Genomic DNA, 11,785 nt, shown 5'->3' with positions numbered 1-11,785 from the left:
GTGAAAAAGGTATAAAGAGAACTCTGATATTGGGTTTTTTTTATCCATCTACTTTGTACCCATGCTGTCAGTATGGTGGTGTGCTACCCCTCTCGACATGGAATTGCTTCGACACTATATATCGTGTTCCGCCGACCTGGTATGTGCTGTGATGTTTGTTGAAGAAGTGAGACTGACTTTGATCCAAGGATTTATGCCCTGTTAACATAGCCCGACGCTATGTATCGCGTTCCGGCGAGCTGGTAAGTTGTGTATCATTTATTTACCAAACGGAGACTGATTTTATCCCAAGATTTAGTCCTGACACGACGTATCGCCGTCCGCCGAGCGCGCCTGTTACCTGCCTCCTCACTATTGTGGTAAGTGTGCTGTAGCATTCGTTGAACAAGTTGTGACTAACCCTGGCCTTAGATATTGCTCTGACACGACGTATCGACGTCCGGCGAGCGGGATTGGACCTCTGGTCTTCAGGTATGTGTGTATTACTTTTATGATATGTACTCACACTGACCTTGACCTCAGATTTGCTCTGACACAACGTATCGACGTCCGCCGAGTGGGATTGGATGTCTGGGTGACCCCGATTTGCTCTGACATGACGTATCGACGTCCGCCAAGCGGGGTTGGACCTCTGGTGTACAGGTATGTGTGGTTTACTTTTATTTAATGTACAGAGACTGACTCTGACTCTAGACTTTGACACGACGTATCGCCGTCCGCTGACCGGGATTGGACCTCTGGTGCATAGGTATGTGTGTTTTAGTTTTATTTAATGTACAAAGACTGACCTTGACCCTAGATTCGCTTTGACACAATGTATCGACGTCCGCCGACCGAGTGTGGGGATCTAAAACCCGTGGTATGTGTACTTCGACATGCTTTGCATTAATTAAAGCTGACCGTGACCCTAGATTTTGCTTTGACATGATGTATCGACGTCCGCCGACCGAGTGTGAGGATCTACACCAAGTGGTAAGTGTACTTCAACTTGGTTTGCATTAATTATCACTGACCCGTGACCCTAGATTTTGCCTTGACACGACGTATCGCCGTCCGCCGAGCAGGCGTTGTTAGCTGTGTGCCCGTTGAGGTATGTATGTATGGCATTCATTTATTGGATTTTTACTGACCTTGGCTCTAGATTTACCTTGAGACCATATATCGACGTCCGACGAGCAGGATGGGGCATCTGCACGAGTGCTTTGACACGATAGTTGGTACGTGGGCTTGATTTTACTTTCCCTAAACTACTGCTAACTTTGACTCTAGAAATTTCTTACAAGCAAAAACCCTCGACGCTATGTATTTCCGTCCGTCGAGCGAGATTCGGAATGGTAAGTCTGTAGAATTGTACTTTGAATAGACTGTGACTGACTTTGATTGTAGTTGACACCGATGCCGCCTGCTGCCGTTGCATCCATTGAATGACAAAAACTTTACCAAGTAAGTTGTATTCTGAATCTCTCGCAGACTTGTATTTATCTAGAAACCTGCTTAGGTATGTTTTCGGAGCTTTACGGTAGGGCTATGGACTTGCCCCACTGACTTTTTATGCCCCTTCCCGCTGTTTCTGCTACTAACCCACCATGTGTCGGGGGACCTCACCCCGTCACTTTGTTTCTCTGCCCTTCGGGGGAGGGGAAACCCTTGAAGTTTGTTACCAGAAGAGGGTTGGACATTGTGGACAAGGCTCTTTTTTTCAGTTATAAATAGATTTTGCCTTTTTTGGTTAGAATTTTACAAAAGTGTGTTCTTAAAATACAAAAAATGTCCTGCTTTGTCTCTGTCATTGAGAATTGTTGCGCTCAGAGTAAGCATCCCTGAGACATCGAGAGTCGTTGTGCTATACCCTGTGGTTCTCGAGATACGCTACACAGTGCAAATCTCAACGCATTGGAACGCGGGAGTTGGGTTGAGTCAGGGGTGCCGGTGTGATGTTTGCATAGCGCGTGTGTGCATGTGTGGGCTGATGGACGCGGACACGGTAGAGGCCAAACAGGCACGAGCGCGTCGGGTCCGGTGGTCCGCACTTTGCACTTTGCAGTGTGTGGTATGCTTACCAGACCGTAGGCGAGGGCAAAGTCAAATCACAGTGATACGTTGACTACTTTGAAGATTGTAGCAGGCGGCGGGGGCAATCAGGACACAGCGCAATGGGTGCGGGGAATCGAACAAGCGCCGTTGCGAGTGAAAGAGCGTCCTCATCGTTCAGGGCAACCGTTGTGGATGAATGAAATACTTACAACGACAAAGTCAACTTGCGGCATTTCGGCAGAGTGATTGTTGTTGCTATTGTTTGTTTCCAGATTAGATGCGGCGGAGTCAGGTCACGGTCAGTGGGCGTGACATGAGGAGGCCTGCCACTGCCACTGCTTCTGAGTTAGACTGACTTGCTTGTTTCTTCATACCAGCCGCCTGAGACGACTTTACGCTTGCATATACGCACGTACAAAGGTATGTTTTGAGGGTGGTTTGGTAGGGGAAGATACAATTAAAGTTGGGTTTGCAGGTTTTACAATCCATATCGCATACCATCATTAGAATACCGCATACCACATACGAGACGACGTGTACGACGACAGTCGCAGTGCCCTCATTAACAGCACGCGATTCAGACACGACCACACCTCCCTCTCTCGCTTTAACCAAAGCCACCCGAATTACTTGACCCAATCTTACTCAGCAAACAATGTCGACGAACTGCAAGAAACGGCTCATCCGGGACTTCAAGCGCCTCTCGTCCGACCCGCCAGGCGGGATCTCGGGCAGTCCGCTCCCCGACAATATTATGCTCTGGAACGCTGTCATCTTCGGGCCAGGTGCGTTTCCTCTCCCCACTCACCCCCAGCCACTCACCTATCAACAGGCGACACCCCCTTCGAAGACGGCACATTCAAGCTCCTCCTCACATTCGACGAGTCCTACCCCAACAAACCGCCCACCGTCAAATTCCTCTCGCGGATGTTCCACCCCAACGTCTACGCGAACAGCGAGCTCTGCCTCGACATCCTGCAAAACCGGTGGTCGCCCACATACGACGTCGCGGCGATATTGACGAGTATACAGAGCTTGCTGCATGATCCGAACCCGAATAGCCCGGCGAATGCGGAGGCGGCGCAGTTGTATAGGGAAAATATGAAGGAGTATGTGAGGAGGGTCAAGGTGACGGTTGAGGAGAGTTGGTTGGATCCGGAGGAGGGGGGGTTGGGGGAGAATGAGGGAGAGCAGGCGGGGGAGGGAGGGGAGCCGATGGAGGGACAGCACGCGGGCGGAGCTGCGTCTCAGCGTGTTTGAAGGCGAATGCACGGGAGCAGGCAATCAGGCAGCGGCTCCCGCTATGAATCGACATTGCCCGTATATGGGACATACGCGTCGATACGAATGCCCTTGCCTGCTGTTATCCTTTCCATCAGCACCACCCTATCAACAACGCGTTATACCCCAGTCACAACTGTTCAGAACACGAGTCACGTACCTTGCTGCGGCGTTCCCGACTCGCATTCAACAGGAGTGCCGCCTGGGATATTGGAGAGCCAGATTTTAGGGTAGCGCAGACCTGCAATGTACATCTCAGGTAAGTTTGACATGACTCGCGTTGAACAACGGGTCAACTAACCTGCAATGGCATCCTTAGGACACCGACTAGGCACCTCCCTCCACATCTCCACGGTATATGCGGCCGATGCGAAACCACGGCAACACCACAACCTGTACTTGTGTGTGGTCATTCCAAGTCATTCCCTACTAACATCTCAGCGTACTCACACATCCACCACATCATCACCGCGTCCAGTCCATTCCCCAATCGCGTACTGGAATCCGCAGCAAGGCGGGCTGTCAAGGGGCGATTCACAACGAGCGGAGCGCATGTGTCGAGCTGCACCGGTTGAACGGATGTAGGCCTTTGAATAGATTGGGGGTGCTCTGTGTGTCTAGGTCAGGTTAGTTCAGGCTGGTTCACGGTGAACGACACGACAACTTACTTTTGCATAGGTCTCATTGTTCCCTGCCCCCCAATCGATACGGCCTTGGTATTGGGTGGTCAATCACGGGCGGTCTGACGAACAAAGCATGCACTCACTTTCGACAGCGTTTCCGCCGCTCGGGAACACGGATTCAAGGTCGTTCTGCGTGTCCAGGTCAGTCAGCAGTGTTCCATGTTGAATAGCTTGTTTACTTACTCCGTCCTCAAGCTCGCTGAGCAGGCGCAGGTCTTGATGCAGCGGTTGTCAATCACAGGCGGTTGCTGACGAGTGTGGACTGACTTACAGTTTCGACGACGTGTCCGACTCTTGGGAACACACATGCAAGGTTCTGCGTGTCCAGGTCAGTCAACAATGATACCCGTCGAATAATGCATTTACTTACCCCGTCCTCAAGCTCGCTGAGCACGCGCATTCGAGTCCCGCGTCGTCTCGATGGCGTGGCAACCTGCAGAGAAAGGCGGTTTGGCGGAGTGTGATGCGAAAACAAATGTTAGAGGCTCACCGTGCGCTGCCCTCGATGCCCCGGTCGACATGCCAGCGTGGCATTTATGGCGCGTCGCCGACTCCGACCTCTACCTCCCAGATCCTCTACTCGTCGTCAAACGTGTTCCTGCGAAGGGAGGGTCAGACGTGGCGCAGCTCAGGGGAGGGATGGGGAATACTCACGGCGTCGTGGGCACGTTGACTCGTACCGGTGCGTTCCCGTCCATTGGCAGTGCAGTGCGAGTGTAGGATGTTGGAGAGGGGCGGGCTGACAAGGGCATTGAGCGGAGAGCGGGAGAAGAGAATGTGAGAAGAGGAGAGGAGAGGGGATGAGGAAAAAAGCCCGTTAGTCCGTGTCCTTTTTATACACCTGCTGCCCCTGTACGTCCATAACGTTACGTCTTTGCAATGTTTTTTTTTTGTGTCTTTCTCTCGGTTCGCGGTTCATCGGTATAGTTGCTAGTGCGTTTACGCAATGTGCTATTGATCGAATGGGTTTGTTATCTGTTTCGTGTTGGAGGTATTGTTGTGTTGCTTTGAATTTACATTGGTGTCCGAGATGTGAGATTCAAATTCAAATCGTTTTTGGTTTGCGGCTCACAGAACTTTAGACTCGAGTATCATCTACCTTGCATCAAGTGAATTCCAACTCGTATCGTAGATCGTCAACACACATTCACCCATGCATTAATCGAATTGCATAAACTAGTAATTGACTCGGGAACAGCAAACGTACGTACGCATACCCGTTATCTCTCCAATGGTTTGTTCTGATTTCGCGTTGCAACACAGGCATTCTAATTCTTCTCAAATGAGACGCCGCTTTTTAGTTGGTTTAAGCAATTTGGATTTGAATACCGTTCCGGAGCCGAAGAGCCAGGAAAACGTATTGGGATGAGGTGATTTTGCGATTTTGGGGAGGAGGAGGGGGTTCTTGGGTGTGTATCGGGTCAACGCTCTGTCTTTGTGTGTGGAATATCTAGGATTTTGTTTCGTGAAGAATGTACTTTAAGACAATGTTAGTGGTGCAGAGCAATGCTGGTGTCCGTTTGTTGAAGATGGTAATAGTACTTTTGTGCGTTTCTGTGTTTTCTTGTCTTGATGTGAAATCCGACTTGCACAAACTTTCGTCGACGTTCAGACTTGGTTCCAACGTTCACTCACTTTCAGTTCGATTACTCAGGGGCTCCTATGCACCATTACAACCCCCCCAATGTACGTATTCCATCGAATTTGCATTAAAACAACGTATAACGTCTCTCGGACTCTACAGAATGCTTCTTCTTCTACTGGCAAAAAAAAAGAAAAATTCAGTAATCGCCGTTAGTACGTTACGTTAGGATAGCCGAGGGGTCTGGAGCTAGTGGTCGTGCAGGGATAGAGAAAGAAGACGTTTGGAATGAGGTTGAATGGAGATTCGGATGAGGAGGAGCAGTGTTGTGTCCGGTGAGTTGGGTTTGCAATGTTGGAGTTTTGGAGTCGAAGAATGGGCTGTATGGTATAGGGGTGAGTGTGTTAAGCCTGTTATTGATCCACCGTTGTGTGCTTGGTGCGTTTATTCGTGGTATTTGTGATTCAACGCTTTCGGCGCTTAAGAGGTATCACTACGAATCTTTGAAATTTCCACTTCGTACTTACTCTGGTAAGCATAAATATGAATATATACCCCTATTTTAAACAGTACTGTAGCATCTGAATACCTCAAAACGGCCCAATTCGCAAATGTACGTTTCCTAAAGCGAATTTGAACAACGACATCACATACACGCATACACTGAATTGTAGGCTCCCTGACGTACTCTCAAGCTTTACCCCATACACATCTAACCCATATCACCCAGTAAAAGCACCCCAACCCGCTTAAAACGCGCAAACGACGCAGAATCGCATGCCACGTACGTATCCTCCCTCGAGACGCATTACACTGCAACTCATTTCTGTCCTGCTTCTAGGTCTCGGAACGCTCCGTGCCGCAGCCTAGTAGTCTTATGCTAGTGGGGATGATGCCCCGAAATGAAAGAAAGCGGTGGAAATGGGCTGGAATGCGGATTTGGGGCCGGAGGAGGTACGTGAGTGTGAGGTTGTGGACTTGACGGTTCGTTGACGAGATATGTGAGTGTATGTATACCTTCCAGTCTACTGCGAGCTATGTATGGTATGCGAGGTGTGTCTATAGAGCATTGGAATCGATGTGTTGTGTCAATTTACAGTATGCGTGAAGCTGTTTGCTTGGGCGCTTAACATCTGTGGCTTGAAATGTTACCCGTACTCTTAGTTTACTGCATTCGTCATGACGTATACACATTATATATTATCTAGGTAGTCATTATCGATATTCACGGTGATTTCAAAGCCTTGAAAACGCTTGTTTTTGTGTTTGAATCTCTCCTGAGATGCCCCGAATGTATTTTTGATTATCTGAATTTCCCGGTGCCAAAGAACCTACAAACACGCTTGGCGTGGGATATACTACATTAGACAGTACCCAGAAAGTCCTGAAACCTCGAAAAAGTGATAAACGGCGCGGGAACGGCTGCCACGTATGTGTGTTCTGCAGATGGTTGCTCAGTTGTGCGAGCTTCCGGCTGTCGTTACCGACTAGTCTAGGCAATTTGGACTAGCCTATTCTTGGAAGCGAGGTAAATGAGACGGTTCCAACGCGCTGGAATGACGAATCGGGAGACGAGGAGGTATCCGCGCCGTAGTTGACATGCGAATTTGAACTGGGGAAATGTTGGAATGAAGGTGAGTTGTCACCGTAAATCACCTCCTGAATGTCTACGTTGAGGTCATAGCACGTCTACACAAGCAAAAGGTGAGATAACAAATGCGGTACGTCAGAGTACTGGCCTTGACGTTGTTGCATAGATGTGTTTTCGGGCGCACTCGAATATAGCAACTCCCGATTATCTGACGCGCTAGTCTCAAAGTCAAATGGAACGGAACACTTCAAAATAGTGGGTTACGAGTAAGACGAGATGTATCGATAGAGTGGGATGTCGGCTTTGGCACGCACCTGCGTTTGAAGGAAGTGTCTAATTTTCGAATGATTCCGTCACCCGTGAGATTAGTAACCAGGACTCAAAGGACGTACTGTTGTAAACATATCCGAAATACCAACATCTCTCGCAAAGTCGAACCAACTGTTGTTGTCGTGAATGACGTCGACTCGGAACGGAGGTGAAAAATAGACTTTACAGTCGAATTTGTGTTCCTGAGATGCAAACTAAACCTAGAGTGGAATGATGACGCACCTGTGGGGAATTAGGGCAGGGTCCTAATGAACACGCGTAGATCGTGATCCTGTGGGCGATTTGTCGTAGATTTAACGATTAGTTAAACGAGGCTAGAGCGTCGGAAGTTGTGATCTCGTTCCTGGGCTTGTGAACGCCGGCGAGCCGATGTTGTAATACCAAGTGCCAGCGCATCGTGTGTACAGAGTCAGCGGCAGCGCATCCTGTGCACAGAGTCAGCGTCAGCGCATTGTGTGCGCAGACTCTGTAGCGTTAGCGTAAGCACATCGTTTGCGCAGAGTCTGCAGCATCAGCGTCAGCGCATCCTGTGCAGAGTGTCTGAATGTGATGACATAGCTTTCGAATTGACCGGTCTGCAGCAAGTAATCCCAAAAAATACTTTGGGGAGAAGATAACGCTATTACTGCATTGAAATCAGAGCTAGATGTGCTGTAGAAATTGAAACGAGGACCTTTACCAAAGATTAGTACGTGGTATTACAAAATGGCGTAACAATTTTCACTTGATAGGAGTGAGGTTTTTTACTGCACGGGACATGAATTTGAGCCAATTGCGACTTGGCGAGTGAGTTTTGTGCCTTGTGGTGCACTGTGGCTTGATATTCCACGTTTGAGGGAGTGGAGAAAGGGATGTAAAGGTCTCCTATTATGCAAAGTTATGGCATGAGGAAATATTCGGAAGCGAAGCTAGTAAAAATGATGAAGCTAGAAAGAAGTGTTGCTACGTGACTGAGAGCGGGCTTTGAAAAAGTTTGGGGTGAAAAAGGTATAAAGAGAACTCTGATATTGGGTTTTTTTTATCCATCTACTTTGTACCCATGCTGTCAGTATGGTGGTGTGCTACCCCTCTCGACATGGAATTGCTTCGACACTATATATCGTGTTCCGCCGACCTGGTATGTGCTGTGATGTTTGTTGAAGAAGTGAGACTGACTTTGATCCAAGGATTTATGCCCTGTTAACATAGCCCGACGCTATGTATCGCGTTCCGGCGAGCTGGTAAGTTGTGTATCATTTATTTACCAAACGGAGACTGATTTTATCCCAAGATTTAGTCCTGACACGACGTATCGCCGTCCGCCGAGCGCGCCTGTTACCTGCCTCCTCACTATTGTGGTAAGTGTGCTGTAGCATTCGTTGAACAAGTTGTGACTAACCCTGGCCTTAGATATTGCTCTGACACGACGTATCGACGTCCGGCGAGCGGGATTGGACCTCTGGTCTTCAGGTATGTGTGTATTACTTTTATGATATGTACTCACACTGACCTTGACCTCAGATTTGCTCTGACACAACGTATCGACGTCCGCCGAGTGGGATTGGATGTCTGGGTGACCCCGATTTGCTCTGACATGACGTATCGACGTCCGCCAAGCGGGGTTGGACCTCTGGTGTACAGGTATGTGTGGTTTACTTTTATTTAATGTACAGAGACTGACTCTGACTCTAGACTTTGACACGACGTATCGCCGTCCGCTGACCGGGATTGGACCTCTGGTGCATAGGTATGTGTGTTTTAGTTTTATTTAATGTACAAAGACTGACCTTGACCCTAGATTCGCTTTGACACAATGTATCGACGTCCGCCGACCGAGTGTGGGGATCTAAAACCCGTGGTATGTGTACTTCGACATGCTTTGCATTAATTAAAGCTGACCGTGACCCTAGATTTTGCTTTGACATGATGTATCGACGTCCGCCGACCGAGTGTGAGGATCTACACCAAGTGGTAAGTGTACTTCAACTTGGTTTGCATTAATTATCACTGACCCGTGACCCTAGATTTTGCCTTGACACGACGTATCGCCGTCCGCCGAGCAGGCGTTGTTAGCTGTGTGCCCGTTGAGGTATGTATGTATGGCATTCATTTATTGGATTTTTACTGACCTTGGCTCTAGATTTACCTTGAGACCATATATCGACGTCCGACGAGCAGGATGGGGCATCTGCACGAGTGCTTTGACACGATAGTTGGTACGTGGGCTTGATTTTACTTTCCCTAAACTACTGCTAACTTTGACTCTAGAAATTTCTTACAAGCAAAAACCCTCGACGCTATGTATTTCCGTCCGTCGAGCGAGATTCGGAATGGTAAGTCTGTAGAATTGTACTTTGAATAGACTGTGACTGACTTTGATTGTAGTTGACACCGATGCCGCCTGCTGCCGTTGCATCCATTGAATGACAAAAACTTTACCAAGTAAGTTGTATTCTGAATCTCTCGCAGACTTGTATTTATCTAGAAACCTGCTTAGGTATGTTTTCGGAGCTTTACGGTAGGGCTATGGACTTGCCCCACTGACTTTTTATGCCCCTTCCCGCTGTTTCTGCTACTAACCCACCATGTGTCGGGGGACCTCACCCCGTCACTTTGTTTCTCTGCCCTTCGGGGGAGGGGAAACCCTTGAAGTTTGTTACCAGAAGAGGGTTGGACATTGTGGACAAGGCTCTTTTTTTCAGTTATAAATAGATTTTGCCTTTTTTGGTTAGAATTTTACAAAAGTGTGTTCTTAAAATACAAAAAATGTCCTGCTTTGTCTCTGTCATTGAGAATTGTTGCGCTCAGAGTAAGCATCCCTGAGACATCGAGAGTCGTTGTGCTATACCCTGTGGTTCTCGAGATACGCTACACAGTGCAAATCTCAACGCATTGGAACGCGGGAGTTGGGTTGAGTCAGGGGTGCCGGTGTGATGTTTGCATAGCGCGTGTGTGCATGTGTGGGCTGATGGACGCGGACACGGTAGAGGCCAAACAGGCACGAGCGCGTCGGGTCCGGTGGTCCGCACTTTGCACTTTGCAGTGTGTGGTATGCTTACCAGACCGTAGGCGAGGGCAAAGTCAAATCACAGTGATACGTTGACTACTTTGAAGATTGTAGCAGGCGGCGGGGGCAATCAGGACACAGCGCAATGGGTGCGGGGAATCGAACAAGCGCCGTTGCGAGTGAAAGAGCGTCCTCATCGTTCAGGGCAACCGTTGTGGATGAATGAAATACTTACAACGACAAAGTCAACTTGCGGCATTTCGGCAGAGTGATTGTTGTTGCTATTGTTTGTTTCCAGATTAGATGCGGCGGAGTCAGGTCACGGTCAGTGGGCGTGACATGAGGAGGCCTGCCACTGCCACTGCTTCTGAGTTAGACTGACTTGCTTGTTTCTTCATACCAGCCGCCTGAGACGACTTTACGCTTGCATATACGCACGTACAAAGGTATGTTTTGAGGGTGGTTTGGTAGGGGAAGATACAATTAAAGTTGGGTTTGCAGGTTTTACAATCCATATCGCATACCATCATTAGAATACCGCATACCACATACGAGACGACGTGTACGACGACAGTCGCAGTGCCCTCATTAACAGCACGCGATTCAGACACGACCACACCTCCCTCTCTCGCTTTAACCAAAGCCACCCGAATTACTTGACCCAATCTTACTCAGCAAACAATGTCGACGAACTGCAAGAAACGGCTCATCCGGGACTTCAAGCGCCTCTCGTCCGACCCGCCAGGCGGGATCTCGGGCAGTCCGCTCCCCGACAATATTATGCTCTGGAACGCTGTCATCTTCGGGCCAGGTGCGTTTCCTCTCCCCACTCACCCCCAGCCACTCACCTATCAACAGGCGACACCCCCTTCGAAGACGGCACATTCAAGCTCCTCCTCACATTCGACGAGTCCTACCCCAACAAACCGCCCACCGTCAAATTCCTCTCGCGGATGTTCTACCCCAACGTCTACGCGAACAGCGAGCTCTGCCTCGACATCCTGCAAAACCGGTGGTCGCCCACATACGACGTCGCGGCGATATTGACGAGTATACAGAGCTTGCTGCATGATCCGAACCCGAATAGCCCGGCGAATGCGGAGGCGGCGCAGTTGTATAGGGAAAATATGAAGGAGTATGTGAGGAGGGTCAAGGTGACGGTTGAGGAGAGTTGGTTGGATCCGGAGGAGGGGGGGTTGGGGGAGAATGAGGGAGAGCAGGCGGGGGAGGGAGGGGAGCCGATGGAGGGACAGCACGCGGGCGGAGCTGCGTCTCAGCGTGTTTGAAGGCGAATGCAC

General features: G+C 49.2%; 3 protein-coding genes across 3 annotated transcripts; all 3 read left to right on the top strand.

The window, feature by feature from the left end:
- Positions 1-2,689: 2,689 nt before the first annotated feature.
- Positions 2,690-3,294, top strand: JR316_0008719 (Ubiquitin-conjugating enzyme E2 2; the record flags this gene model as incomplete). Its single annotated transcript, XM_047894432.1, has 2 exons — positions 2,690-2,819; positions 2,867-3,294. 2 exons carry the CDS (start codon positions 2,690-2,692, stop codon positions 3,292-3,294), a joined length of 558 nt encoding a protein of 185 aa, XP_047745891.1.
- Positions 3,295-5,660: 2,366 nt separating this feature from the next.
- On the top strand, positions 5,661-6,814 carry JR316_0008718 (uncharacterized protein; the record flags this gene model as incomplete). Its single annotated transcript, XM_047894431.1, has 7 exons — positions 5,661-5,684; positions 5,851-5,915; positions 6,151-6,193; positions 6,317-6,364; positions 6,422-6,534; positions 6,605-6,633; positions 6,789-6,814. 7 exons carry the CDS (start codon positions 5,661-5,663, stop codon positions 6,812-6,814), a joined length of 348 nt encoding a protein of 115 aa, XP_047745890.1.
- A 4,354-nt stretch (positions 6,815-11,168) lies between these two features.
- JR316_0008717 (Ubiquitin-conjugating enzyme E2 2) lies at positions 11,169-11,773 on the top strand (the record flags this gene model as incomplete). The annotated part of the gene is made up of 2 exons (XM_047894430.1): positions 11,169-11,298; positions 11,346-11,773. 2 exons carry the CDS (start codon positions 11,169-11,171, stop codon positions 11,771-11,773), a joined length of 558 nt encoding a protein of 185 aa, XP_047745889.1.
- Between the last annotated feature and the right edge of the window lie 12 nt (positions 11,774-11,785).

This window comes from Psilocybe cubensis, chromosome 8 (assembly GCF_017499595.1).
Source record: "Psilocybe cubensis strain MGC-MH-2018 chromosome 8, whole genome shotgun sequence".
Taxonomy (NCBI): Eukaryota; Fungi; Basidiomycota; class Agaricomycetes; order Agaricales; family Agrocybaceae; genus Psilocybe; species Psilocybe cubensis.
This window is presented reverse-complemented; position numbering and strand designations above follow the sequence as displayed.